At 37.8% G+C, this 26,678-nt stretch overlaps 2 protein-coding genes across 3 annotated transcripts; both read right to left on the bottom strand.

The window, feature by feature from the left end:
- Positions 1-3,997: 3,997 nt before the first annotated feature.
- LOC127874507 (oxidative stress-responsive serine-rich protein 1-like) lies at positions 3,998-24,091 on the bottom strand. Of its 2 annotated transcripts, none has more exons than XM_052418871.1 (5): positions 23,942-24,091; positions 14,792-14,915; positions 14,179-14,232; positions 8,286-8,441; positions 3,998-7,676 (listed from the first exon to the last, which is right to left on the bottom strand). In XM_052418871.1, the coding sequence occupies exons 2-5, from the start codon at positions 14,875-14,877 to the stop codon at positions 7,082-7,084; spliced, it is 891 nt and encodes a 296-aa protein (XP_052274831.1). In that variant the 5' UTR covers positions 14,878-14,915; positions 23,942-24,091; the 3' UTR covers positions 3,998-7,081. The 2 variants fall into 2 exon arrangements, with proteins under 2 accessions (XP_052274831.1, XP_052274832.1); XM_052418872.1 differs by having other exon boundaries at positions 8,286-8,432.
- Positions 24,092-25,606: 1,515 nt separating this feature from the next.
- Positions 25,607-26,678, bottom strand: LOC127872290 (uncharacterized). The gene is made up of 2 exons (XM_052415620.1): positions 26,196-26,678; positions 25,607-26,101 (listed from the first exon to the last, which is right to left on the bottom strand). The coding sequence occupies exons 1-2, from the start codon at positions 26,676-26,678 to the stop codon at positions 25,607-25,609; spliced, it is 978 nt and encodes a 325-aa protein (XP_052271580.1).

The raw sequence follows: 26,678 nt of genomic DNA, 5'->3' as shown, positions 1-26,678 counted from the left end.
AAATTTGGTATGTAGTGACATCTAATAGTCCTCTAGCAAATTTGTTCAAATTTTATCCCTGGGGTCAAATGTGACCCTGCCCCGGGGGTCACAAAATTGAACATATGCTTACATAATGCCCATTTTGTGAAAACTTTAAAAAAAATCTTGTCCATAACCATTAGGCCTAGGGCTACACAATTTGGTATGTAGTGACATTGTATAGTCCTCTACTTAGTTTGTTCAAATTATGCCCCAGGGGTCATATTCGATTCTACCCTGGGGACCACAAAATCAATTGTATGCTTATATAGTGCCTATTTTGTGAAACTTAAAAAAAAAATTTGTCCTTAACCATAAGGCATAGGGCTACCAAATTTGGTATGTAGTGACATCTAATAGTTTTCTACTAAGTTTGTTCAAATTATGCCCCTGGGGTCAAATTTGACCCTGCCCAGGCGGGGGGGGGGGGGTGGGGGGGGGGGGGGGGGGGTGGGGGGGTCGGTCACAAAACTGAACATACGCTTATATGCGGCCTATTTTGTGAAAATTTTAAAAATCTACATGTCCATAACCATTGGGCCTAGGGCTACCAAGTATGGTATGTAGTGACATCTAATAAACCTCTACCAAATTTGTTCAAATAATGCCTCTGGGGTCAACTTTGACCCTGCCCCAGGGGGGCACAGAATTAAATAAATGCTTACAAAGCGCTTATTTTGTGAAATCTTTAAAAAATCTTCTTGTAGAAAACCATTCGGACTATGGCTACCAAATTTGGTATGCAGTAACATCTTATAATCCTCTACCAAGTTTGTTCAAATTATGCCCTTTGGGTCAAACTTAACCCTGACCTGCGGGTCACAAAATTGAACATAATATACGCTTATATCTTGCTTATTTTGTGAAAACTTAAAAAATATTCTTGTCCTTAACTCTAGGACCTAGGGCTACCACATTTTGTATGTAGTGAGATATAGTAGTCCTGTACAAAGTTTGCTCAAATTATGCCCCTGGGGTTAAATTTGACCCAGCCCAGGGGGTCACAAAAGTGTACATGTGCTTAAATAGGGCCTATATTTAAGTTTTTGCACATGCCAAGAATATTTGTTGCAGCATTTTTTTCCAGCAGTGGAGCGATACGGGGCCATCATGGCCCTTTTGTTTAGTGTTAAAAAGATATAGTACAAATGTTAATGCTTGATGAATTAAGAGCCTTAGTCAAGCAGTATTTAAACATTTTTAAATGGTAAAATTTTCGGAAATATATGCCCATTTTCTCTTCAGCACTGGCCATATATAAAATGTATTCTATATAACCACTTTTTTATGGAGCCCTGACCTGATCTCAAATGTATATCCCTTTTCTCTGGCACCCTGGTAATCTCCTGTAGTTCACCTAATAAACAGCTATCAAAATGGCAAATTATATGCAAAACAGTTATTATATGCAATGGTTGAATGAAATGCTTCAGAAAAAAATTGACATCCTTTTCACATGAAAATTTAACTTTCACAGTCATGGAAAAAGAGCCTGCACAACACATATCAAAAATACTTTTTATTTGTCGATCACGCCATATCTAAATACTCTATGTGCACGAATAGCTCATGTCTTCATGAAATCAGGACAAACAATTGTATTTTAAGTCCTTAGTTGACCTGGCTATAGTCATCAGATTATTATAAGCTCAATCAGTAATTTATATCATTATTTATGCTTTGTGTATTGTAAACATATACACAATCATCCAGTTACATGATAGCAATAAATAATATCAAAGCTACCCATACTATAAAGGTCATTGGCAAAGCCTATGGTAAAAATGTGAACACACCGAGTGTAATCGCTCTCTCTTGCCAGCAAAAACAAAACGTTGACAGGTTGTCATTTTTGACAGTTCTACTTTCACTTTCATTTTGTGATATCAAACCCTTAACAATTATGTGGCTGAGAAAAATATCGCCGTTGCTTATTGAACATATTTTCTGTACATTTCTTCAATTAACTAACATCAATACACGATTTTCTTCGTTATTTCAAACATTCCTGACAGGCTACCACTTTGTTTACATATTTCGCTAACATTTTGACGCGCGTAGGTAGGAAATCATTACCGCTTCCGAAATGTGTATTCATACTATTTTCTTCGAGGTACTCATCCGATGTTTGACGGAAAGGGCCGAAAATGTGCGATTGTGGGTCAAGTTCCCAACGGGTACTTCTTCCCCAAACCCAATTTTTTTCCGTACCCAAACTTTATGTACCCAATTTTGTTCGTACCCAAATTTTTTTTTGTACCCAATTTTTTTTTCATAACCAATTTGTTTTCGTACCCAAATTATTTTTTTCCCAATTTGTTTTCGTACCCAAACTTTGTTTCGTACCAAAATTATTTTTTTGGCATTATTTTTTAGAAACCAATTAGTTTTGTACCCGCAATCACAATTGTTGTGATGTAGATAAACTTAAATTGATGCTTGAATATCCATCCTCAAAAGCATCGTCACACCAGTACTGTCAGTACTTTGATATTGAGATTGGTTTTCGTATGCGGCTGCACGGTCCAGAGACAATTGGTATAACACTAAACACTCAAATGTTAACTGCGCAACACTTATTTTAAGTGGTACATGTAGATCTTTTTATTAAGAAGCGAGACGCCATTAACATCATGGACGACTCGATACTGCCCTCAGAAAAAAATATAAACACCGCTTCACAGGCAGACGTGTATTGTTCAATATAAAATCAAATTAAAGACAATTAATAATAGTATGAACTTAATACCTTCATTACCAATCAGGGTATCTGAGGGTTAGTGGTAACAGCAGAGGTGTGATAAAGGACAAGTCAGAAGTAGGGAAAATTCTATCGGCTGATTTTTTACAAGATACGAATTACGCGATGACGAACGTCTTAAACAGAAATAGAATAAAGACTTTGTTTATAGTTTAAATATAGTCTCAAAAACTGTGTGTTGAACAGATTTTCAGAAGTTTGCAGATTTTGACCCAAAATAAGGGGTAAAAACGTTTTCCAAGATGAAGTCCATGATTCGTCTACCAACTGTGATTTGTCCCTAAACAGGTCTTTTTGTATTCCTATTCCCAAAAACTGTTCATTGAATCTGCATCAAGAATAAACAAGGCTATTGTCAAGCAATATGGTCCCCTACCGGCTCCACCATTGTCAGAAATTCCACCATTTTCAGAATTTTTTTTTTTTGGTTGCCATAGCAACCACAATTTTTGACGTAGGAACAAAATGAAATGTCGTGCATAATGTCCATATTGCCATCTATCCATGTTCCAAGTTTCATGAAAAAATATTAAGAACTTTTAAAGTTATCGCAGGATCCAGGAAAGCACCATTTTCAGCAGTATTTCTAGTCTATTTGTTGCCATAGCAACCAGAATTTTTTACGTAGGAACAAAATGAAATGACGTGCATAATGTCCATATAGCCATCTATCCATGTTCCAAGTTTCATGAAAAAATATTAAGAACTTTCAAAGTTATCACAGGATCCAGAAATGTGTGACGGACAGACGGACAGACAGACAGACGGAGCGCAAACCATAAGTCCCCTCTGGTGAAACCGGTAGGGAACAATAACAGCTTTCCAAAATAGGGCGAATTTATGCAATATGCTTACTTACACTTTCCCCTTTAACTGGATTTATCTTTAAAAGTGAATTCCTTTAAACAAAAAATTACATAAAAGCGGAAAGTGTTGTAACTGATGTGCCTGTGCGGACTGCACATACATGTAATCTGGGACGACTCTTTCCGCACATGCATAAAGCCCCGTTTTCACATAGCTAAGCTCATTTTATTTGTGCAAATGATGAAAGTTCTGATGAAATTCCTCGTTCTTTTTTTAGCTCAGAGCGTAGCAGAACAACACGGACACAGTTTTCAGCATTCTAGGTGTTTGCACAGCTTTTCCATTCCACATTTAAAGCAAATGGTTCTTTAACAACAGAACTACAAGGTGCATAGTTTGAAACATCTCTGTATGTACAAAGTGTTTATTTCGTAACCTCTGCGTAATGACAATTTTTCATTCAATCATACATAACACATTTTTTTTACAAAAGAGTCTGATTACAAAGTACACTGCCAAATACTTCCAATAAATAATTGCATTCTCCCTCAACATACCTTATTGTTTTAGACAAGAAAACAGTTTCGTTGAAGATGTCTACATCTGTCATTTTTGTACATGCTTGATTTTAAGTGGAATATCTCAACTTAGATAATACACAACATTTAAAATAATTAACTATTCTAAGAGATGCAGTTGTAGTGATTTTCCAAGGTACCTAAGTTTACTATGGTAGTAAACAGTAATAGAAGTACACGCAGAATCACGCATGGAACTTCATTCTCATGTATGTAGTGCATCTTAGTTATACTTATGTCAAGCTGTTAGTCAAGCCTTAGAAGACTATTTGAAGACGACAATAAGCACTTAAATTAAACTATATATAAATGTTACCTCAACAATTTGCATGACCATTATACTGTTTAACTTAAATAATAAGATTGTAAGATTAAAAACGTTGTTAGTAAAATAATGCCAAATAATTTATGTTTATCATAAATATGTCTATGTAAGCGATTTCAAAACAACATAAACTAATTATATTTAATTTTGAATAAATGACCAAGATAAGTTACAAACAAACCAAAGCTTATAATCTTTTCAAAATATGGTGAATTGTATGGCAAAAAACACTCCTCAATGTTTCATATTAACATAGCACTGACAGCAAACTTAAACGTGACGAATAAGTTAAATAATGTGTTAGTATAAAATAGAGAACAGTTGTGTTAGACAGTACTGGTAACAAAACAAGAGGGCCTGAAAGGTCCAAAGTCGCTCACCTGAGATAACAAGATATTATTGGGAGAAATCTTCTGACCAGGTTTCATGAAGATCGGAAAATAAATGTGGCCTCTAGAGTGTTAACAAGGTTTAACTATAGCCATATAAGGAAAAATGCCCCGCCCCCTGGCAGCCATGTTTTTCAACCAACCGGCATCATTTTTGAACTCGTTCAAGATATTATCTTGATGAATCTTCTGACCAAGTTTCATGAAGATTGGACAATAAATGTGGCCTCTAGAGTGTTAACAAGATTTTACTATAGCCATATAAGGAAAATTGTCCCGCCCCTTGGAAGCAATGTTTTTCAAGCAAACATAATTATTTTCAAACTAATCCAAGATATCATTGAGACCAATCTTCTGACCAAATTTCATGAGGATTGGACAATAAATATGGCCTCTAAAGTGTTAACAAGGTTTTACTATAGCCATATAAGGAAAAATGCCCCGCCCCCTGGTGGCCATGTTTTTAAAGCAACTAAAACCATTTTCGAACTCATCCAAGATATCATTGGGACAAATCTTCTGACAGAGTTTCATGATGATCGGAAAATAAATGTGACCTCTAGAGTGTTAACAAGGTTTTACAATAGCCATATAAGGAAAAATGCCCCGCCCCCGTGGTGGCCATGTTTTTCAACCAACCAGTATCATTTTTGAACTCGTCCAAGATATTATTGGGATGAATCTTCTGACAGAGTTTCATGAAGATCGGACTATAAATGTGGCCTCTAGAGTGTTAACAAGATTTTACTATAGCCATATAAGGAAAAATGCCCTGCCCCTTGGCAGCCATGTTTTTCAATCAAACGTAACCATTTTCGAACTCATCCAAAATATCAATAAGACAAACCTTCTGACCAAATTTCATGAAGATTGGACAATAAATGTGGCCTCTAGAGTGTTAACAAGGTTTTACTATAGCCATACAAAGAAAAATGCCCCACCCCCTGGCGGCCATGTTTTTCAACCAACCGGCATCATTTTCGAGCTCGTCCAAGATATTATTGGGATGAATCTTCTGACCAAGTTTCATGAAGATTGGACAATAAATATGGCCTCTAGAGTGTTAACAAGATTTTACTAAAGCCATATATGGAAAAATGCCCCACCCCTTGGCAGCCTTGTTTTTCAAGCAAAGGTTACCATTTTTTAACTCATCCAAGATATCATTGGGACAAATCTTCTGAGCAAGTTTCATGAAGATCGGAAAATAATGTGGCCTCTAGAGTTTTAACAAGGTTTTACTATAGCCTATAAGGAAAAATGCCCCGCCCCCTGGCCGCCATGTTTTTCAACCAACCAGCATCATTTTCGAACTCATCCAAGACATTATTGGGATGAATCTTCTGACCAAGTTTCATGAAGATCAGACAATAAATGTGGCCTCTAGAGTGTTAACAAGATTTTACTATAGCCATATATAGTCATATAAGGAAAAAATGCCCCGCCCCTTGGCAGCCATGTTTTTCAAGCAAACGTAACCATTTTCGAACTCATCCACGATATCATTGAGACCAATCTTCTGACCAAATTTCATGAAGATTGGACAATAAATGTGCCCTCTAGAGAGTTAAAAAGGCAAATGTTGACGCCCAACAACGCACAACGGACGACGGAAAAAGGCGATCACAAAAGCTCACCACGAGCACATTGTGCTCAGGTGAGCTAAAAAGGAGGGAAAATGAAAAAAATTGTGCTCAACACAAGCAAAGTGACAGAACAGCAAACAAATAACAGTCAAACAACATAACAGTCAAACAACATAACCGTTCCATGTCAAAGTAATCAGCACACTCACCAAGTAAATTATCAACTGTTCACACATATGAACACACTTTTCACATTGATTTTTTTTCAAAAACCAACAAAATTATAAGAATACATGCACCTTACAAATAACTAAAGCTTAGTCAAAATTGTGACTAACCCATGAAATTCTTTGTCAGATATTTTCTAAGCAATTAACTCATTAATGTGTTTGTCACTGGGCATCAAAAGTGTCACGCACATATTCACTTCATGGTGATAACATACTTGTAGCCACAATTAAAATATTTGAAGCTTCAATTTAATTGAAGGAGGAATGTGATTCACTCAGAAAACCTACAACATTTTATTCTAACTTACAAACCAACCAACAGACAAATCAACAGACAATGTGACTACAACAACCCCAACAAAAGAAGTATGACAGGGTTTACAACTAAGTGTACATCATCTCAGCCATTGACGACATTTTCTTAGGAATATGCACAAAGTCTTCAAAGTACCCAGCCAGCTCATCTACACTGGTATCGTCCAATCTTGCCCCCTCAGAGGATCTGAGCTCTTTCCCGCAGTCGCTGTAACTGTTTCTGTCACTACAGGCCTGGTCTCGAGTCCTCTTTACCGGCCCTGAATGGGACCTATGGTCACCAAACTTGACAGTTTTGATCGATGAACTACCGTCAGAACAAGATTTCTTACCACTAAACACGGAACTAAAATCTGCCATTGTTTCTTTGCTTGTTGAACCAAACAAAGACGACTGACTAGTGCTGGTAAGGAAGGAAACAGGGCAAGATAAGGGGGGTTGTTTTGCTGCAAAAGCGTTTGTCGGCACTTTTTGGCAAGTACCAAGTTCGCAGGCCAGCTTTCCCTGCTTGTGAATTTTGAGCCGTGCAGCGCGTATTAAATGTTTTGTGTCTTTCTCAGAGTGGTGAAACTTCAGTTTAGCATCACGCAGAATGGGTCTGCATTGAAGAGAGGCGTTGGCATAGTTGAACTTTTTCTTCGACTTCAGTCTGAGTTCACTGCATCTGTAACAACCAAAGATATTCAGAATACATGTATAGATTATTTTATGAAGCCGAGGTATACATGACAAGAAGATTTGCAGCAAGGTCGTAAGATATTGAGGGTTGAGCTTAACCCTGTACCACTTAGTTACGTATTTTGATTCAATTGTTAAAAATTCAAACTGTTGTGTAATTGTAAAAATAAGAGCTACATTTTTAAAATAATGATCTTTAAAATGTCTTCAGATGTAACTGGGGTGGCTATTTCAACACTGACTAGATCCAAATCTTATTTTTGACCACTTTTATTTTGTCCAATGCATACAAAAATACTCTTCCCCATGGTAAATATTTAATGTTCAAGACAATTGTGCCTTGCTCTGGGTAAACAGGGTATGTGCTATATATAGAATAGTCCCTGATAAGCCTTTTCAGACTTAAGTTTTCATTCTATTTTTTCCTTTAAAGGAAGTCCCTTTTTAGCAAAAATCCAGTTTAGACTGAAAGTGTTGCCCTGATAAGCCTGTGCGCACTGCACAGGCAAATCTGGGTCAACACTTTACAATAATGCATTAAACCAATTTCTAAGACTCAATAACAAAATGTTGTAAGCATTTGCAAACAAGGTACCGGCAAGATTTCTTTCTGCAGTCTTCTGAATGAAAGGAGAGTTTCTCAATGGAACACAAGAAGTCCTGGGGGTAGGGCTCCATTCTGAGACAGGCTGATTTCCTCTCACTCCGTTCTTTAGGATGCTTGGTCGATGAGGCACTGGCACTATTGTGTCTAAATATATGCAACATACAGGTGCTACAGTTTCCTGTTTATTGGATAACAAGTGACAATATAAAACATTAAATGAGCTGCAGTCTGGAAACAAGAGGGCCTGAAAACGCCCAAAGTCGCTCACCTGAGATAACAAGATATTATTGGGACAAATCTTCTGACCAAGTTTCACGAAGATCGGAAAATAAATGTGGCCTCTAGAGTGTTAACAAGGTTTTACTATAGCCATATAAGGAAAAATGCCCCGCCCCCTGGCAGCCAAGTTTTTCAACCAACCGGCATCATTTTTGAACTCATCCAAGATATTATCCGGATAAATCTTCTGACCAAGTTTTATGAAGATCGGACAGTAAATGTGGCCTCTAGAGTGTTAACAAGATTTAACTATAGCCATATAAGGAAAATAGCCCCGCCCATTGGAAGCCATTTTTTTCAAGCAAACATAATTATTTTCGAACTCATCCAAGATATCAATAAGACCAATCTTCTGACCAAATTTCATGAAGATTGGACAATAAATGTGGCCTCTAGAGTGTTAACAAGGTTTTACTATAGCCATATAAGGAAAAATGCCCCGCCCTTGGTGGCCATGTTTTTTAAGCAACCAAAACCATTTTCGAACTCATCCAAGATATCATTGGGACAAATCTTCTGACCAAGTTTCATGATGATCGGAAAATAAATGTGACTTCTAGAGTGTAAACAAGGTTTTACTATAGCCATATTAGGAAAATAGCCCCGCCCCTGTGGTGGCCATGTTTTTCAACCAACCCGTATGGCAAGCGGTTCGACGCATAATCCCAAGAAACTAGGTTTCTCATGAGAACCTAAGTTCTCAGAATGAGAACCTAGGTTCTCAGAATGAGAACATAGGTTCTCGCTTGAAGATTGCACATGGCGTCAAGAACCCAAGTTTTCAAATGAGAACCTAGGTTTTCATGAGAACCTAGGTTCTCATTTGAAAACCTAGGTTCTTTTGAGAACCTAGGTTCTCATTTGAAAACCTAGGTTTTCATGAGAACCTAGGTTCTCATGAAAAACCTAGTTTCTTGGGATTATGCGTTGAACTGCTTGCCATATCCGTGGTTTTCATTTGGGAACCATAGGTTCTCTGAGAACCTAGGTTCTCTGAGAACCTAGGTTTTCAGAAAACCTAGGTTCTCATGAGAACCTAGGTTTTCATTATGAGAACCAAGGTTCTCATAGAACCCAGGTTCTCATGAGAACCTAGGTTCTTTGAAAACCTAGGTTCTCTGAAAACCTAGGTTCTCTGAAAACCTAGGTTCTCTGAGAACCTAGGTTTTCAGAATTACGCGTCGGACGGCGTAAACTTGCTCGTTTGGAATACGGGACACATATTATTCAGGGCGCAGGATCAATGGGGTTCACATATGATTACACACGGGCTGGACAGAATGAAAACACGCCGTTAAGAACTTTATTTTTGCAGATATATCAAGCTATTGAAATATGTTTGCAAAGTCTTTAGCGCATAAGTTTTTCTTGCAGTGTTGCCGATATCTTACTATTGAATAATACATTATTACACATAATCAATAGAGATAAAACTTGTATTTTATACGATAATGATTGCTTCCTACATGTAGGTCACAGACATACTTAAAATAGAAAACTGTACCGTACAGTCGTTTGAGGCCCGAACAAGGGAATTGAATATTTGAAACTCATTTAATGCTGTAACAATATATTATGTAACGATTGATCTGAATTTTTAGTCTCAAAATAATATTTACAATCAAAGATGTATTTCATAAACAGTTCAATTTTTTATTAACGTGTTCAGACCAATGTCGACCGATTACTTTACTAATTTCATTCCTAAATAACACCCATGCACGGAAACATGAACAAGAGGCGGTCACTGACGGCTAATGCCTGTGATCACAAATATTCAACAGATAAGTTTCGTAGAATATTACTGAGTATTGTCTGAACATTGTTCAGAAAATGCTCTTGGGGAGAAACATTCACGGTTTCACGCCTATTTCTATTCATGTTACATATATTCGGCCAGCGTGTACCAAGCAATGGGAGACAACTGGAGGTTAATTATGGCACGCGGTTCGACGCATAATCCCAAGAAACTAGGTTTCTCAGAGAACCTAGGTTCTCATGAAAACCTAGGTTCTCTGAGAACCTAGGTTCTCAGAGAACCTAGGTTCTCATGAGAACCTAGGTTATTGAAATCCCAAGAAACCAGGTTTCTCACGAGAACCTAGGTTCTCATGAAAACCTAGGTTCTCATGAGAACCAAGGTTTATGAAGTCCCAAGAAACCATGTTTCTCATGAGAACCTAGGTTCTCATGAGAACCTAGGTTTTCATGAGAACCTAGGTTCTCATTTGAAAACCTTGGTTTACGCTTGAGAACCTAGGTTCTCATGAGAAACTAGGTTTTTCATATGAACTGAGAACTTAAGTTCTCGTTTGGTATCCTAGGTTTTCAAAAGAACCTAGGTTCTCATTTGAAAACCTAGGTTCTCATGAGAACCTAGGTTCTCATTTGAAAACCTAGGTTCTCATGAGAACCTAGGTTCTCATTCTGAGAACCTAGGTTCTCATGAGAAACCTAGTTTCTTGGGATTATGCGTCGAACCGCTTGCCATAAACCGGCATCATTTTTGAACTCGTCCAAGATATTATTGGGATGAATCTTCTGACCGAATTTCATGAAGATCGGACAAAAAATGTGGCCTCTAGAGTGTTAACAAGATTTTACTATAGCTTTATATAGCCATATAAGGAAAAATGCACCGCCCCTTGGCGGCCATGTTTTTCAAGCAAACGTAACCATTTTCGAACTCATCCAAGATATCATTAAGACAAATCTTCTGACCATATTTCATGAAGATTGGAAAATAAATGTGACCTCTAGAGTGTTAACAAGGTTTTACTATAGCCATATAAGGAAAAATGCCCCGCCCCCTGGCGGCCATGTTTTTCAACCAACTGGCATCATTTTCGAACTCGTCCAAGATATTATTATGATGAATCTTCTGACCAAGTTTCATTAAGATTGGACAATAAATGTGGCCTCTAGAGTGTTAAACAGATTTTACAATAGCCATATACATGTAAGGAAAAATGCCCCGCCCCTTGGCAGCCATGTTTTTCAAGCAAAGGTTACCATTTTTGAACTCATCAAAGATATCAGTGGGACAAATCTTCTGAGCAAATTTCATGAAGATCAGAAAATAAATTTAACCTCTAGAGTGTTACCAAGGTTTTACTATAGCCATATAAGGAAAAATGCCCCGCCCCCTGGCGGCCATGTTTTTCAACCAACCGGCATCATTTTCGAATTCGTCCAAGATATTATTATGATGAATCTTCTGACCAAGTTTCATTAAGATTGGACAATAAATGTGGCCTCTAGAGTGTTAACAAGATTTTACTATAGCCATATAAGGAAAAATGCCCCGCCCCTTGGCAGCCATGTTTTTCAAGCAAAGGTTACCATTTTTGAACTCATCAAAGATGTCAGTGGGACAAATCTTCTGACCAAATTTCATGAAGATTGGACAATAAATGTGGCCTCTAGAGAGTGAACAAGGCAAATGTTGATGTCGCACAACGGACAACGCACGACGGACAAAAGGCGATCACAAAAGCTCACCATGAGCACGTTGTGCTCAGGTGAGCTAAAAAGGGGCTTAATGAATGTGCATATAATGTCATCACAGATTGACCCATGCAATCCACACAGCCTTGTCAGGGATGACACTTTAAGTTTTTATGGAACATTTTATTAAAAGGAAGTCTTTTCTAAACAGAAATCCAGTCTAGACGGAAAGTGTTGTCCTTGATAAGCCTTTGGGACGACACTTTACACTAGACGGAAAGTGTTGTCCTTGATAAGCCTTTGGGACGACACTTTACACACATACATTAAGCCCTGTTATCCAAGAGCACGGCTCCAATAAACTAAAGATGCTTTAATACTATACATAAAAAAGTAACAGATCAAAACATAATTTCATAACAAAGTGTGAATTTTACACAAACAGACATTAATCAAACGAATATCAGTATTTCCCAGCAAAACCAGACACAATATGCTGGATAGTTGTACTATTTCGCAACAGTCAAAAGTAGTCATTATATGTACAGGTAAATGTCTTATTACAAGCGCTTTATAAAATGAAGGATGACCTTGACCCTTCACTACTCAAAATGTGCAGCTCCTTGAGATACACACGCATTTCAAATATAAAATTGCTAGCTTCAATATTGCAGAAGTGACATTACATGAGCAATTTTGACCCATATATTTGACCTTGAAGGATGCCCTTGACCTTTCACCACTCAAAATGTGCAGCTCCATGAGATACACATGCATGCCAAATATGAAGTTGCTATCTTCAATATTGCAAAAGTATTCATAAAATAAGCGATTTGGGCCACATATATTTGACCTCTGACCTTGAAGGATGACCTTGACCTTTCACCACTCAAAATGTGCAGCTCCATGAGATACACATGCATGCCAAATATCAAGTTGCTATCTTCAATATTGCAAAAGTATTCATAAAATAAACGCTTTGGGCCACATATATTTGACCTCTGACCTTGAAGGATGACCTTGACCTTTCACCACTCAAAATGTGCAGCTCCATGAGATACACATGCATGCCAAATATCAAGTTGCTATCTTCAATATTGCAAAAGTATTCATAAAATGAGCGATTTTGGCCACATATATTTGACCTCTGACCTTGAAGGATGACCTTGACCTTTCACCACTCAAAATGTGCAGCTTCATGAGATACACATGCATGCCAAATATGAAGTTGCTATCTTCAATATAGCAAAAGTTTTTGCAAAATGTTAAAGTTGGCGCAAACCAACCAACCAACAGACCAACCAACAGACAGGGCAAAAACAATATTTCCCCCACTACTATAGTGGGGGACATAAAAAGTTCATATTTTATGAACAATGCTATTTACAAGGATATCAGAACATCTAATGGTGACAGTACAAGAAATCATTTTGTATCCCTATATGGTCCATTCCAATGGAAGTGCCTATTTCTAAAGAGTTTCTTTTCTTTTCGGGTTTAAAAGCGATTAAGTAATAGCACCCATGCTTTTTGTGACTATTTCTTGAATCCTATGTGTGTCAGCAGCATTTTGGTGCATTTCATTGTAAATTACATTGAAATATGAACGTTTGGGGCGTGTTTATTTAAGTATGGGGCTTTTATACAAATTTCTCTTCCGGGGAAGCTTGCCATAAGGCGAATTTCGACTTTCTTAGAAGTTGCCAGATCATATATTTTGACTGCATTTATTGAAAGAGGACAAATTTATCTTTAAAATGATACCAGTCTTGCAAAATTTGATATATAGGAAATACAAGAAGAAGGCTTTTAGAGTTTGCGGTTTTATAATGGGACCCTATGTGAAATGGAATAAGTGTATTTCAACCTGATGGATGCTCCAAAACACTTTGATAGATTATAGTTGCAACCATAAACATAAAAATGTCTATATGAGGCTTGCTCTAGAGGATGGCTTAATGTGTGTGTGTAAAGTGTCGTCCCAGATTGGCCTGTGCAGTCCACACACGCTCCACTCCACACATGATTTGCATAGGCTTATCTGGGACGACACTTTATGCACATGCAATGCATTAAGATCAGTTTTCCCAGAAACTAAGGCCCAATTTGGCGTTGCGCTGCTCATATGACAATGTTCTAGCCTCCCCATACCTACCTCGACCACAGCTCTGTCACATTCTTCACGTCAGATGCCGACTGGCCCAGAGTCCTGAAACACAACAAAGAAGAAACCATATAAACGTATGTGACAGTTGTGAGTAAATTGTTGTCCCAGCTTAGCCTGTGCAGACTACACAGGCTAATAAGGGGCAACACTTTATGTCCTAACTGGATCTTCTTAAGAAGGGGCTTCTTTTAAAAGAAAAATTCCATAAAAGCACAAAGCATCGTCCCTGATTAACCTGTGTGATCTGGTATGACTTATTAGTAATTACCCTGGTATCCTTAATAGAACTGAAAAAGCACACTTGAAAATAAAGAAGTTATGAGTACAGCACTTTTATCTATATCTAACACAATAAGTAAGGGGATCAGTCACAAGGTGTACAGGATATGGTTCTTATTCTCCCATAGCGAGACACCAAATACCAAATATCTTCCAAGCAACCTGCAAAACAACCTACAGAGATTCTCTTTACAACCAAGGCTTTTGATGCACCTCATTTTACTGATTATCCATGTGCATAAAGTGTCATCCCAGATCAGCATATCAGCCCATGCAGGCTGACAGCAAATGCAGTCCACACACAGTTCATAAATATGCATACCACTGTGATTGCACTTTGAGTTTCTTGAAGGCAGTCTGGAGGTGAAGGTCGGAGCAGTCGTCCCGCTGCGAGGTCTCACCGCCCATGCTGCACCCGCCCACAACTCACACGTCTGGTCACTAACCTGAAAATCATTAGTTTATTGTACAGATACCCTGTATTTGGATGTTCTTAACAATTTTCCAGTAAAATCACAGTGGGCCCTTAATCTATTCACACTTTTTATATATAACGTTAGAATCTAGATTGCAGAAGACATTCATTTCCTTTAAAATATTATACTGGATTGCAAAATATGATTTTGCTGCGATAATAGTAGGTATTTTTTATTCATTTTACAATTAGAAATAAAAAATTTAGTGAGAAGGAATGTAAGATTGAGAGGAACACTAGTGTTTTTATATCCTAACATAAACGATGGCGCATTTTTAAAGTCGGTGAATACCTCAAATCCTTTAAACAGTTTTGCAATAAAAAAATATACATGTCTACATTCCCCAAAATATGTGCTCGATTGTTTTCGGCATATTATGACAGAAAGAGCATTCTGCAGATGCTAGAAAATTGATTTTATTAAAAAAATAGTTTGTACCAATAATTCTGTGTATAATTTTATACAGAAACCACTGTAGTGATAAATCTTTGGTAATAGAAAATGGCATTCTGAAAATATGGATCCAGTTTTTGATTCATTTGTTTCAAAGTTGCTCGTCCATTTTGACAAACATATGTAGGTAATGTGTCGTTTGTTTTAACAATATTATACATGGGCTTAGTTCCTTATTGATATTTTAAAATGGATATCACTTGTAGGGGAACGAAAGGCTTAACAAGGTCAAGATTGTTTAACCCTTTGCATGCTGGGAAATTTGTCATCTGCTAAATTTCTAAAATTAGCATTTTCTTTGATTTTTTTCAAAGAATATTATCAGAATAGCAAACAGTTTGGATCCTGATGAGACGCCACATTCTGTTGCATCTCATCTGGATCCAAACTGTTTGCAAAGGCCTTCAAAATTCGGTTCCCGCACTGAAAGGGTTAAATGCGCAATTGTATTAAGAGCAGGGGTTTTCTCAAACAAACCATATTTTTTCAAGTACAAGGTACTACATTAGCAATACCTATATAATGCAAGCGGTTTGGATAGAAATTGTATTTTTTCCACAGATCGTCATAGCTATACAATTCTAATCCTTATTCGTTTTTAATCAAATCACAAATAAAATGTACACCATTTTCAAACCATGTTTTGAGGAAAACACTTTTATTACCAATCGTTATATCTGGATTATAAAAATTGGGGTTTGTAATATGAACTTTATATTTGATGATCCCACTTTGCGGAAATCAACAAATGATTTAAAAGTGTCCTTCCAAAAAGTATTGTTAGTTGTATGCATTAGGTTTTCTGGATAGTGAACACCACAAAAAGTTTTGGGGTATCTATTATCATTTTTGCTATTCACACTTCATTAGGTTAATAGTAAGACGATTGTATCGTTTTAACAGGGTTCAATTATCAGGTAAATTTCTATAATCTGAATATTTGTTACGATAAAAACTAAAGTAAGTAAAGGCAGTACAGTAGTAAAACTAAAAGGTTTTTGCACAACTTACAAGTAAAGTCAGTGCCCAGTGTAAATGTTGCCAAATGAGACTTTTTTAAAAAAATTTTCGCAAATGGCGATTTTTTGAAAATCCGCATTTTTTTCCTTCAAATGACATAAGGTGCTCTGTTTACCAGCCGCTTTACGGCAGTCGTTATGCAATCGATTTCCAAGATTCGATGGAAATCGAATCTTTCCATCGAAGAATACATTGAAATATACCGACTTTGCGCTTAAATGTGAAGTGTTTGTCACAGTGGTCGTAGCCGATTCAAGACCGTTACGTTGACAACCATGACAATCAAAAAGGTAAGTATCGATTGTTTTTAGAAAAATCGGTGTTTAATTATTATAGAAAATAATTAACCATTTTACATGTATTGGTTCTATTTAAAAGTGACATGATATTTCTGTTTTACTCGTCAAAATGGCAAGTTCAGAGTGTATAACGACTTTTAAAAAGTGAACATAAGATTCTGATAATGTTGAGACTCATTCAAAAATGCAAACGGTCTCTCGCTTACTTTCACCAGCTAACAAACAACCAAACAGAGACAGTTGTTAATCAGAATTTCCTTTCCTTCAATATGATTTCCAACACACAATCTATGCTGTGTGAACTCTTTGTATCAATTCATTCACTTCCAGATGTACTGTTTTAAAAAAGATAACATAGTTAAGCACATGAAAATCAATTCGACATTTGATATACACAAATGGTTATTGTCCCCTACTGGTTAAACCGGAGGGGACTTATGGTTTGTGCTCCGTCTGTCAGTCTGTCTGTCAGTCCTTCACACTTTTCTGGATCCTGCAATAACCTTAAAAGTTCTTCATATTTTTTCCTGAAACTTGAAACATGGATAAATGGCAATATGGGGATTATGCGAGTCATTTCATTTTGATCCTACGTCAAGAATTCTGGTTGCTATGGCAACAAATATATAAAAAAATAATCTGACAATGGTGGAGTTTCACCGGTAGGGGACCAAATTGATTGGCAATCCCTTGTTACATTTGTATATTTGATTGTAGTGCTATGGGCTCTATGTAGTATGCTAGCTTACATTAATATTATTTATATACTACACATTAATTGATTATTAATTTATTATTAGTATTATATTATATTTCCTTTTTGTATTTTCAGATTACCATAAAGCTGCTGAAGCACCTGTGGCAACATATTCAGGCTGCTAAGAAGGTGTCAGTCAACAAGACTTACAACTGATTGAATGTGCCTTTATTAAATGAACACTGTTAAATGTGTTGTTATTATTAATAACAGTGTTATTAAATCAATTCATTAAACATACTGTAAAATGCTCAGTTTTTGTTTGTATTACAATTATATGATCTTCATTGCCCAAATGTAGCCCCAGTGTGGCGACAACATTTTTAATTTGGCGAACGTAAGTGGCGACAACTTTTTATAGCCCAGAGGGGCAAGTTGTTACATTACCTTGGAAATTGTGCGCAAAAACCCTGAAATTGGGCAAATTCTTGTTGTTGAAGTCTTCATTTTGATAAATAGGTTTATTTGATTTTTTGCTCCCAAATGTTGACAGGAATTGGGAAATTTGTAGTTTTTTCCTAATTGGGAAAGTGCAGTTTTCCAGTACTTTATAAAGAAGAAAAAAAATCGCTAATGTACCTGTGGAATTATCAATATCCGGTCCGTCTAAAATGTGTATATACTCATATTCGCGGATGTGAACGAAAAGTGCTAACATGAACAAATATAGGCAATATTTTTGAGTTTTTTGCAGTTTTTTTTTCCACTGCTGAATGAAAAAATCACAATATGTGATAAATCTGTTAGCATTGCCTTAAAAAATAGAGCACCCTAATAGCAGTGCTTCGACTGCTCGTTCATATTCGAGGATATAAATTTGGAGTTACTGAAATTAAAATGCCAATGAAAAACACGCCTCTCAATTTACCTTTCACTATTACAGAATTATTAAGTGCCATTATTATTAACAGCAGGAGCAACACCGCCACGGGGCCTGACAAAATAGCATATTTAATGTTTAAAAATATGCCAGCCATAACTCTAAAAATCTGGCTTAACCTATTCAATCAGGTGTATAGGACAGGCAGGATACCACCCGAGTGGAAGCAGGCCACAGTGATTCCAATTCCTAAACCTGGTAAAGACAAAAATGATCCAAACTCATATCGACCAATAAGTCTAACATCACATGCAGGTAAATTACTAGAAATAATGGTCAAAAATAGATTAGAACACTTATTGGAATCAAATAACATACTAAACCCCTTCCAGTCTGGCTTTAGGAAGGGGCGATCTACTCTTGATCAGCTAGCTAGATTACAACATGATATTCTTTCTGCAAAAAATCAAGGGCAATCAGTATTAGCAATTTTTTTGGACCTTCAGGCCGCCTTTGATTTAACATGGACCTTCGGCATACTAAAAAAGCTAGCTGACTATGGAATCACTGGATACTGTTTCCACTACCTCAGAGCATTCCTAGAGGGCCGTAAAATCCAGGTCAGGGTCGATGGGGAGTTATCAGAGGTAGCCATAACTGACCGCGGAACCCCTCAGGGGTCCGTAATATCCCCAACTCTGTTCTCCCTCATCGTAAACGGTCTACCTGATGCCGTAAAAGACTCAGGAATGGTTATCTCCCAGTTTGCCGATGACTCAGGCACTTGGTTAAAGGGGTCTAACATGTTACGCCTGCAAAAGAGGGCTCAAGCAGGCTTAGACTCCATATGGAAATGGGCAATTGAATGGGGATTCAAAATTTCTCCAACCAAAACAGTAGGAGTACTATTTGGCAAACAATTTCAGCACTCTTTGGACTTAAATTTAGGCGGCACCAAAATTATCTTTGAAAAAGTGGTGAAATTTCTAGGTATGTACATGTACCTAGATAAACAGTTAACTTTTACTCACCACTTCAAATATTTGGCAGAAAGGTGCGAAAGGGACCTAAATTTAATGAGAATGTTAAGAGGCACAGGTTTCGGATCAGATAAAAATAGCCTCTTAACACTCTACAAGTCCCTTATACGTCCAAAGCTAGATTATGGAGCCCAAATCTATGCATGTGCTAAGCCAAACGCCCTAAAAATGGTTGATGCCATTCAACACAAGGCCCTAAGGATAGCTCTGAGAGCCCTAAACTGTACACCGGGTGCACTGCTAGAGGAGGAGGCCGGTGTGTTGCCTCTTGACTTGCGTAGAAAACAACAGTCCCTCAATTTCTGGGCCAGGGTTAAGTCTCGGCATGGTTCAAACCCCGTAAACAAACTTGTCGGGACTGGCACCTTCGTCAAGGGGAAAATACTTAAGCGTAAGCATGTCGCCCTACCTTTTGGTGCGAATATTAGGACCCTGGTTGAGGATGCCGGTCTCGACAAGGTACATGTAGCAGACCTGAGGCCCTCCAAGGCCCCCCCCTGGACGCTTGGACCCATTGATGTTGACCTATCACTCTCTAATAAAATAACGAAAACTGACTTGCCACAACTCATCAAGTCAGAAGCTCTCTCTCTTATAGATAATATGTATGCTGAGCATCTAAAAATCTACACTGACGGCTCCAAATGCCCTAACTCTGGTTTGGTAGCCAACTCTTTTGTAATCCCTTCAAAAAACATTAGTAAAACGCACAGGCTCAGCAACAATCTCTCTATTTTTACAGCAGAACTTTTGGCAATTAAATTCTCTCTGTGCTGGATATTGGTCAATAAACCTACTAAAACTGCTATTTTATCAGACTCAATGTCATCTCTTGAGTCCATAAAAAACAGAAATAGCAGATCTAGGCCTGATATTTTAGCTAGCATTTTGGAACTTCATCAACAGTGCCTAGATAAATCTTTAAAGGTCACATTAGTATGGTGTCCAGCACATGTCAACATCAGTGGGAATGAACAGGCCGACAGGGGGGCCAAAGAGGGCCTCTTGAGGGGGGCCGTAGATGTTGGGGAACCCCTGGCACCTTCTGAGATCTACTCCCTGACAAAGAAATTTGTTTTGGGCGAGTGGAATCTCCGGACCGACAATTTGTCTTCCCGTCGACATACTTTTACTAGACCTGCGAAAACCCTCAGGCCGCCTGACAGATACTCGGCAAGCATTGTGCTTGACAGAGCCATCACGCGCCTGAGGATGGGAACCACCCTATTACCCGGTGGCGCAGGAAAGTATGTCCTCGGTATAGACCCTGCATGTCCTAGGTGCCAGGAACCTCTCACTGCGCCCCACATGCTGCTACACTGTCCTAACCATAAGGCGCAGAGGGACCACCTTGAAGCTGCATTGCACTCCCATGGACTAGTTTTTAACCTTACCAACGTGCTAGACCCCAAGGGAGCAGCTAGGGGCCCGGTCTTCTCTGCCCTCGCCAAATACTTACTAGATTGTCAAATAACTGACAAAATCTAGGTCATTGGGGGAGGGAGAGCAGCCAACACCCACCTAATTATACAGTCTTGTGACTGTTTTCTTTTAAAAATGTGTAATCTCTGCACAAACCTGATGTAATCAAATAATTGTGTTGGATTTGTGTCGCTTTTACACAACCTTTATTTTAGTTTTTAATGGGTTTATTGTTCTACCCCGCCCTTTCTAAATCAGGCCAATGGCATTGACCTGGTCTTCTTTATTTTAATACATTTTTTATGAGAGCATGACGTTAGTCCACCATTTACATTTTTCAGTTTTTTAATATAATCATATTTTATGGCATTTCTTACTACAAGAAAGGACGAGGCTGTCCAGTAACCTGGGATTGTTGGCTGCATTGCACCCCCTCCCTTCCTCTTTGACACCCCACCCTTTCCCCTTCAAACTCGAAGAACCATGTCGGACTGGAGTGCACGGTGCAGGGCCTTATACCATTATAAACACCTATTTAGCCCTATCTAGGACAAAGTATTGTCGACCTTGCTGAAAGTACTAATCTTGTACCTTGGAGCACATTAAGGATTATTATAACTGCTATCTTGTGTAGCAATTTCCTTATTTTTGTGAAAACTGCTATTTTATATAGCAAATTGCCTTAATTTTATTATTATTGCATTAACTCATGTTAAAATTGCTACTTTTATAGCAAATATCCTAATTTTTTATATTAAATTGCTATTTTATATAGCAAATTGCCTCGGTTTTACTGTCTAATTGTCATTTTGGATACCATATAAGGTACTTTAGTATTATTTCCTCCAATGTAATGAATGTTATTATCAGTATACTAATAATATTGGATAGATTAGAGCTTTTTGGGTTTATCTTAACGTATCTAGGAAATATTTGGTCTTTTTACCATTTTACATTTTACCATTATCAATTTTCCCTCAATAGTATTATAAAAATTAGTATACAAACTATTTTTCATTTACCGTGCACTCCCTCTGGTCCAGGGGAAACAACAATTGTAGACTTCATCATCACAATTACCTCCCTTAGTACAACTGAGTGACACCACCCCTGCTGGCTCTTCTTTTCCCCCACCCACATCGGCCTACACTTCCATAAAATCTCTCCTTCTTTCAACCCTCCAGGGTGGCAACATGTATTTTAAATATATAAATGCATATAGTCCTGTACATATTGTAAATAATGTACATCTTGTACAAATTTAGCTGTCTTTGTCTTATTTTTAACTGTAAAGTACATTGTCTTACCCTTAATTTTTATGTGGCCCTATGAAGGTGACCGTTTGGAGACACGTAAGTTATTGTCCTTAACATATAAGGGTTTATTACTAAACCAGTAAACCCACTTTTAAATATTGTTTTAATGCCACTCTGGGGGGATCTCTCTTTTCCATAGCCCAATCCTCCTTAAGTTCCATACAGACAGGGTCTTATGTTGGAGCATTACGGCTATATTCCCTGTCTGCAAGTGTTCAACATTAAACTTGTACTCATTATTTTTTTTTTAACAACTCAATACTCAATTGCAATATTAATATATAATTGAGAGTTACACACTCTATGTGATATCATATATTGTCTTTTTTTCCTTTCCTTCTCATATAATTGCATTTGCACATTCAACTTCACTCTACATTTGAGAGCTGTTAAATCAGGCTCTGGCATCCCTATTAATAAATGTTCTTAGATATAAACATATCTCTCTTATGATTAGATCTTGTTGTTTGGCGTTTAGTTTAAACTTTAAACATACACATAAAAATGGTACTTGACTATGCATGTAAACATATTGTGGCAATGTTCAACCACTTTGTGATCTGGAAAACCCTCAAATATTATTATTTTGTTACACAAACATATTACACATCTGTGTATTCCTTTTTCTATAATTAATATATTAAAATAGTCCTATTTGGATTCAAATTTTTAAACCACAGATCACAAAGTCTAAAGACTCCAACAAACCCATTGCAGTATATACTGAACAGTGGGTCTGGTAATGATGCTGCCACATACAACAGTATGTGTGTTTTCACCATCTTTACTTATAAAAATTGGGCTATTCTATTCTTTCTCTCTCTCCTCCTTAAAAAACAATACAAAGAATAACATACAATAACAACATCATATGAATGATATAAATTAATAATAAGTACAGTAACGTAACAAAAACATAGTAATCTAATACTATAAAACAACTCCAAGTTCTTTTGGATTAACTCATTCTTTTCTTTCATTGATATTTTTGCATATAAACCATTATTGTTTACTTTTTCTTAAAAGTACAAAGTCTGCCGTGGGAAAATCTATTTTAAAACGGATTGACCTACTGGCAATCGTTAACAAGAAATTTCGGCCAATCAGCGCCATCGTTATATAAGCGCATCAACCAATTAAAACGCCGCTTTTTAACCGCGTTAGGCCTATTCACTGTATAGCACTGCGTCTTTTTAACGCTTCATATAAAGGTTATATATTTTTAAACCAATAGATTTTTATTAAGGCACCGCACCAACACTGCAAAGTTTTATATTTATATCAATGGTACAGCCCAGTAAAATCGGGCTGTCCATTTTATGGCCGTTTTCGGCTTTTTATGCAGAGTTCTATGTTAAGCAGTGTGCTCGGGCAATGGTTTTTAACCGAAGTCCCGAGGGTAAATAACCCCATTAGTCAGTCAGTCATTAAAATTAATTCGATCATAACATTACACATGAACGGAGTGTAGTTTTGTTCATATATAAAAATAAAGGAAAATAATACATTTAAAAAGTCATTATATGTTCATATCCGCACGTTCAGTCAGAAGTCGTATCCTCAATATCACTCCGTTACAAAAAGGAAATAACAAAAAACAGTTTCAAATGTAAATAACATGGTCGTTTGGCAAATATTTACATTTGATTTTTCCTTCGTTAAAACGAATGTTTATCACTTCAACACGTATGACTCATACTCCGGAAAGTTGCAACAGACAATAATTAGATTAATATAAAAACGCAGTGTCACTGCAGAAACTCGGAAAACTTGATGTCTTCCTAATTGTTTTAAAAATTAAACAGGAAATTTATTTAACCAAAACACATACAACTTATATAAAAATTAATCTGATTGGAATCTACTTACTCTTTTACGGCTTAGGTAAAAAACAAATCAAAACATAAATATTTTCGATAACATTTACGCAACGTTCGCCATTTTGAAAGTAACTATGACGTCATTTATTATTGTTTACATTTTCGGAATATATTTTGCACCCGAGACATATTCCACATTCAAAGTGGCATTTTCTTATGCATTTTGTAAGCATTTGAATAAGATGTTAAGTATAAGTGAACAAACAAAATAAATAAATAAATAAATAAATAATCGATTATATGGCTGCACATCACTACAATTGCTCAATCTGAACGCCTCAACTTCAATGGGATACTCTTCAACGCCACGGTGGACATCTACTGAAGAGGGTTAAAATCTGTACATGGTAGAGTGCGTGAATGCATCAAGCACGGATAAAATGGCTATAAGGCCAACTTGTATAATACACTGTACAAAAAGATGCCTCATGTTCTAGGCGCTGTGTTGGATAGACTGGACTACTGACTTGAACGCGTTCAGGCTAGGGGCTGTAACGACTGAGGTAGGTAGAAGGTTCCAGGATGGTATTGTTCTTGGGAAAAAGGAGTGCTGGTAGACGTTCACTCGGCAATGTGGTTGTAGAAGCTTCAGGCTGTTGCTTTGTCTGGTAGGTCTAATAAATGCTGGGGTTGGGATGTATGTGACAGGAACAGCGATAAGACCATTAATGACTTTGAAGAGGAGGACTAAATCAAAGAATTGCCGGCGTTGTTGGAGAGACGGCCACTGGAGAGTTGAAAGAATGGATGTGACACTGTCTGGCTGGTGTGGATTAAACGGTTTGTTGGCGACAAATCTTGCAGTGGGCTTCGGACAGTGGGCTACACCACACCGTCTCTCTGATGTACGAAGGCGGCCGTCATATTGGATTTGGAACTACTTGAAGTGTTTCTACTTAATAATACAACTCAAGTCCTTTATACGTTAATAATAAGATGATTTATTCTGGGTTAAATACAGTGAAATTAGAGAGTTGTTTTCGCGGCGTCTCGTGGTCGTGTTTTGCCCATGCTAGTCTGGGCAGCTCTCGACAACACTTCCGGTTTGGCCTAGTCCACGTCTCGTCCGGCCCGGTATCGTCTAACGACGTTTCACAACACTCCCCCCTGACTTTCATGAGGCGGACCCTCTGCAGGGTGGGAGTACCGGAACCGGAAGTAGTGATGTAGGTGGACGAACTACCGTGTGGGAGAACCGGAAACGGAAGTGAAGATGCAGACTGCAACATACATAGGACTGCATTAACATTCCACGGGCGATTTGCTTAAAAACAAAATTAAAATATATTTTAAAATAAACTCTCTCTTTAACTTTCTGGGATATTTTAAACACCCAATATTAAAGTTTGAACAACATAGGACTTCCATTGAAAACCCCAATATTAAAATCAATACTTCACATTTTTTTCTTTTGTTCAATGGGATTGTTTTTACATAACCCCATTTTACAAAACAAGATGATTTATTAATACTTGACAGCAAATGGAATTTTAAATAAAACCCGAATACCGACATAGCTGAAGTATTAATCCTTGATCTGGTACAACGTCTATGAATTTTCTGCAGTTACAGACAGAATGTGGTCCGCTGACACTTGTCGAAGTTCGGCCACGATCTCTGCTGTCCTGTTAATTTGATTTGGTGAAGACCATGGCTATCCCTCTAGCCTAAAGTAGGGCGCATCGGTTTCCAACAGATGTCGGTATTCCTTCACCAAATTCAAAGAGTCACGTTTGTACCGGTCAAAATTCTTTACCATGCTGGTGAACCCAAACCACGTCTCGGGGAACTGCTCCAACCATCGCTCCAACACATATGGATAACCAGTACAACAATGCAGGTGGATCCTCTGCATGCGGGAGATTCTTTTCTTAAGATGATGAAGAAGAAGCAGGTAGGCTTCCGTCCCGCAGTCATTCTTCATCCCCCTAATATGAATTACCAGAACGTGTTCCCGTTTTACCAGGGGTGTTAGCCGCTGAAGCAGTTCCGATTGATATGCCCATTCGGATTCTGGGTCGGAGTGGTCTATCCCAATTTCTCCAAACGCCGTTACATGCTCTGACCGCAACAACCTTTGTAGACGCTCCACTGCTTCATCCAGTAACCGGCGAGACTTCCGGGCATGATGTGGGTGGAGGCTACAATGCTACAACAATGTTGCTGGGTAGTACATTCAGCTGAATGATGGTAGGGTAAGTAGATGGGTCACAAAATACCGCTACCGACCCTCCTAGACGTACTCGATGGTTAGGTTCCACTGGTCCAGCATATAGATGTTTGGTTATATTCTCTTCCCATGGGATGGATGTTATCTCGGACAACCTATCTGGATGAAAATGACAATCCACCGCCATGGGGAGCTCTACTTCCTTGCATTCATTTTGATGTATTCCTTCCATACTGGCCGTATCCTCTTCTTGATCACTCTGGGGCTTTTGGAAAATGGGTCCCGTGAAGAAGTTCTTCCAGAACGTACAACGCTCTACCTGGAGACTGGCGCTAATGAGGTGTAATACTCTCAAGTGGAGAAATACAGCAACAGAATTTGGCGGCAGTATCTGAAACTTATCCGGAACAGGACGACCAAGGTACTGGCAAAAGTGCGTCATTATTTCCGATTGTCTTGGAGTTACTTCATGTTCTTTGAGTAGAGTATGCATCTTGACAAACTCCAGAAGTTCGTCCAAGGTACCCGGACGTCCTTTCAGCCATGAGACTACCAT

This window comes from Dreissena polymorpha, chromosome 3 (genome assembly GCF_020536995.1).
Source record: "Dreissena polymorpha isolate Duluth1 chromosome 3, UMN_Dpol_1.0, whole genome shotgun sequence".
NCBI classification, from domain to species: Eukaryota; Metazoa; Mollusca; class Bivalvia; order Myida; family Dreissenidae; genus Dreissena; species Dreissena polymorpha.
The sequence above is the reverse complement of the archived record's forward strand: the minus strand, read 5'-3'. Positions and strand labels throughout refer to the sequence as shown.

Bases quoted from the DNA above. Each gene is read 5' to 3' on its own strand.
- LOC127874507 (XM_052418871.1), bottom strand. From the start codon at position 14,877: ATGGGCGGTGAGACCTCGCAGCGGGACGACTGCTCCGACCTTCACCTC. The intron at 8,442-14,178 runs GTAGGTATGGGG...GCATATATTTAG, and splicing joins GTGACAGAGCTGTGGTCGAG to ACACAATAGTGCCAGTGCCT. The intron at 7,677-8,285 runs GTACCTTGTTTG...TGGTTGTTACAG, and splicing joins TGCAGAAAGAAATCTTGCCG to ATGCAGTGAACTCAGACTGA.
- LOC127872290 (XM_052415620.1), bottom strand. From the start codon at position 26,678: ATGGTAGTCTCATGGCTGAAAGGACGTCCGGGTACCTTGGACGAACTT. The intron at 26,102-26,195 runs GTACGTCTAGGA...ACATTGTTGTAG, and splicing joins CAGTGGAACCTAACCATCGA to CATTGTAGCCTCCACCCACA.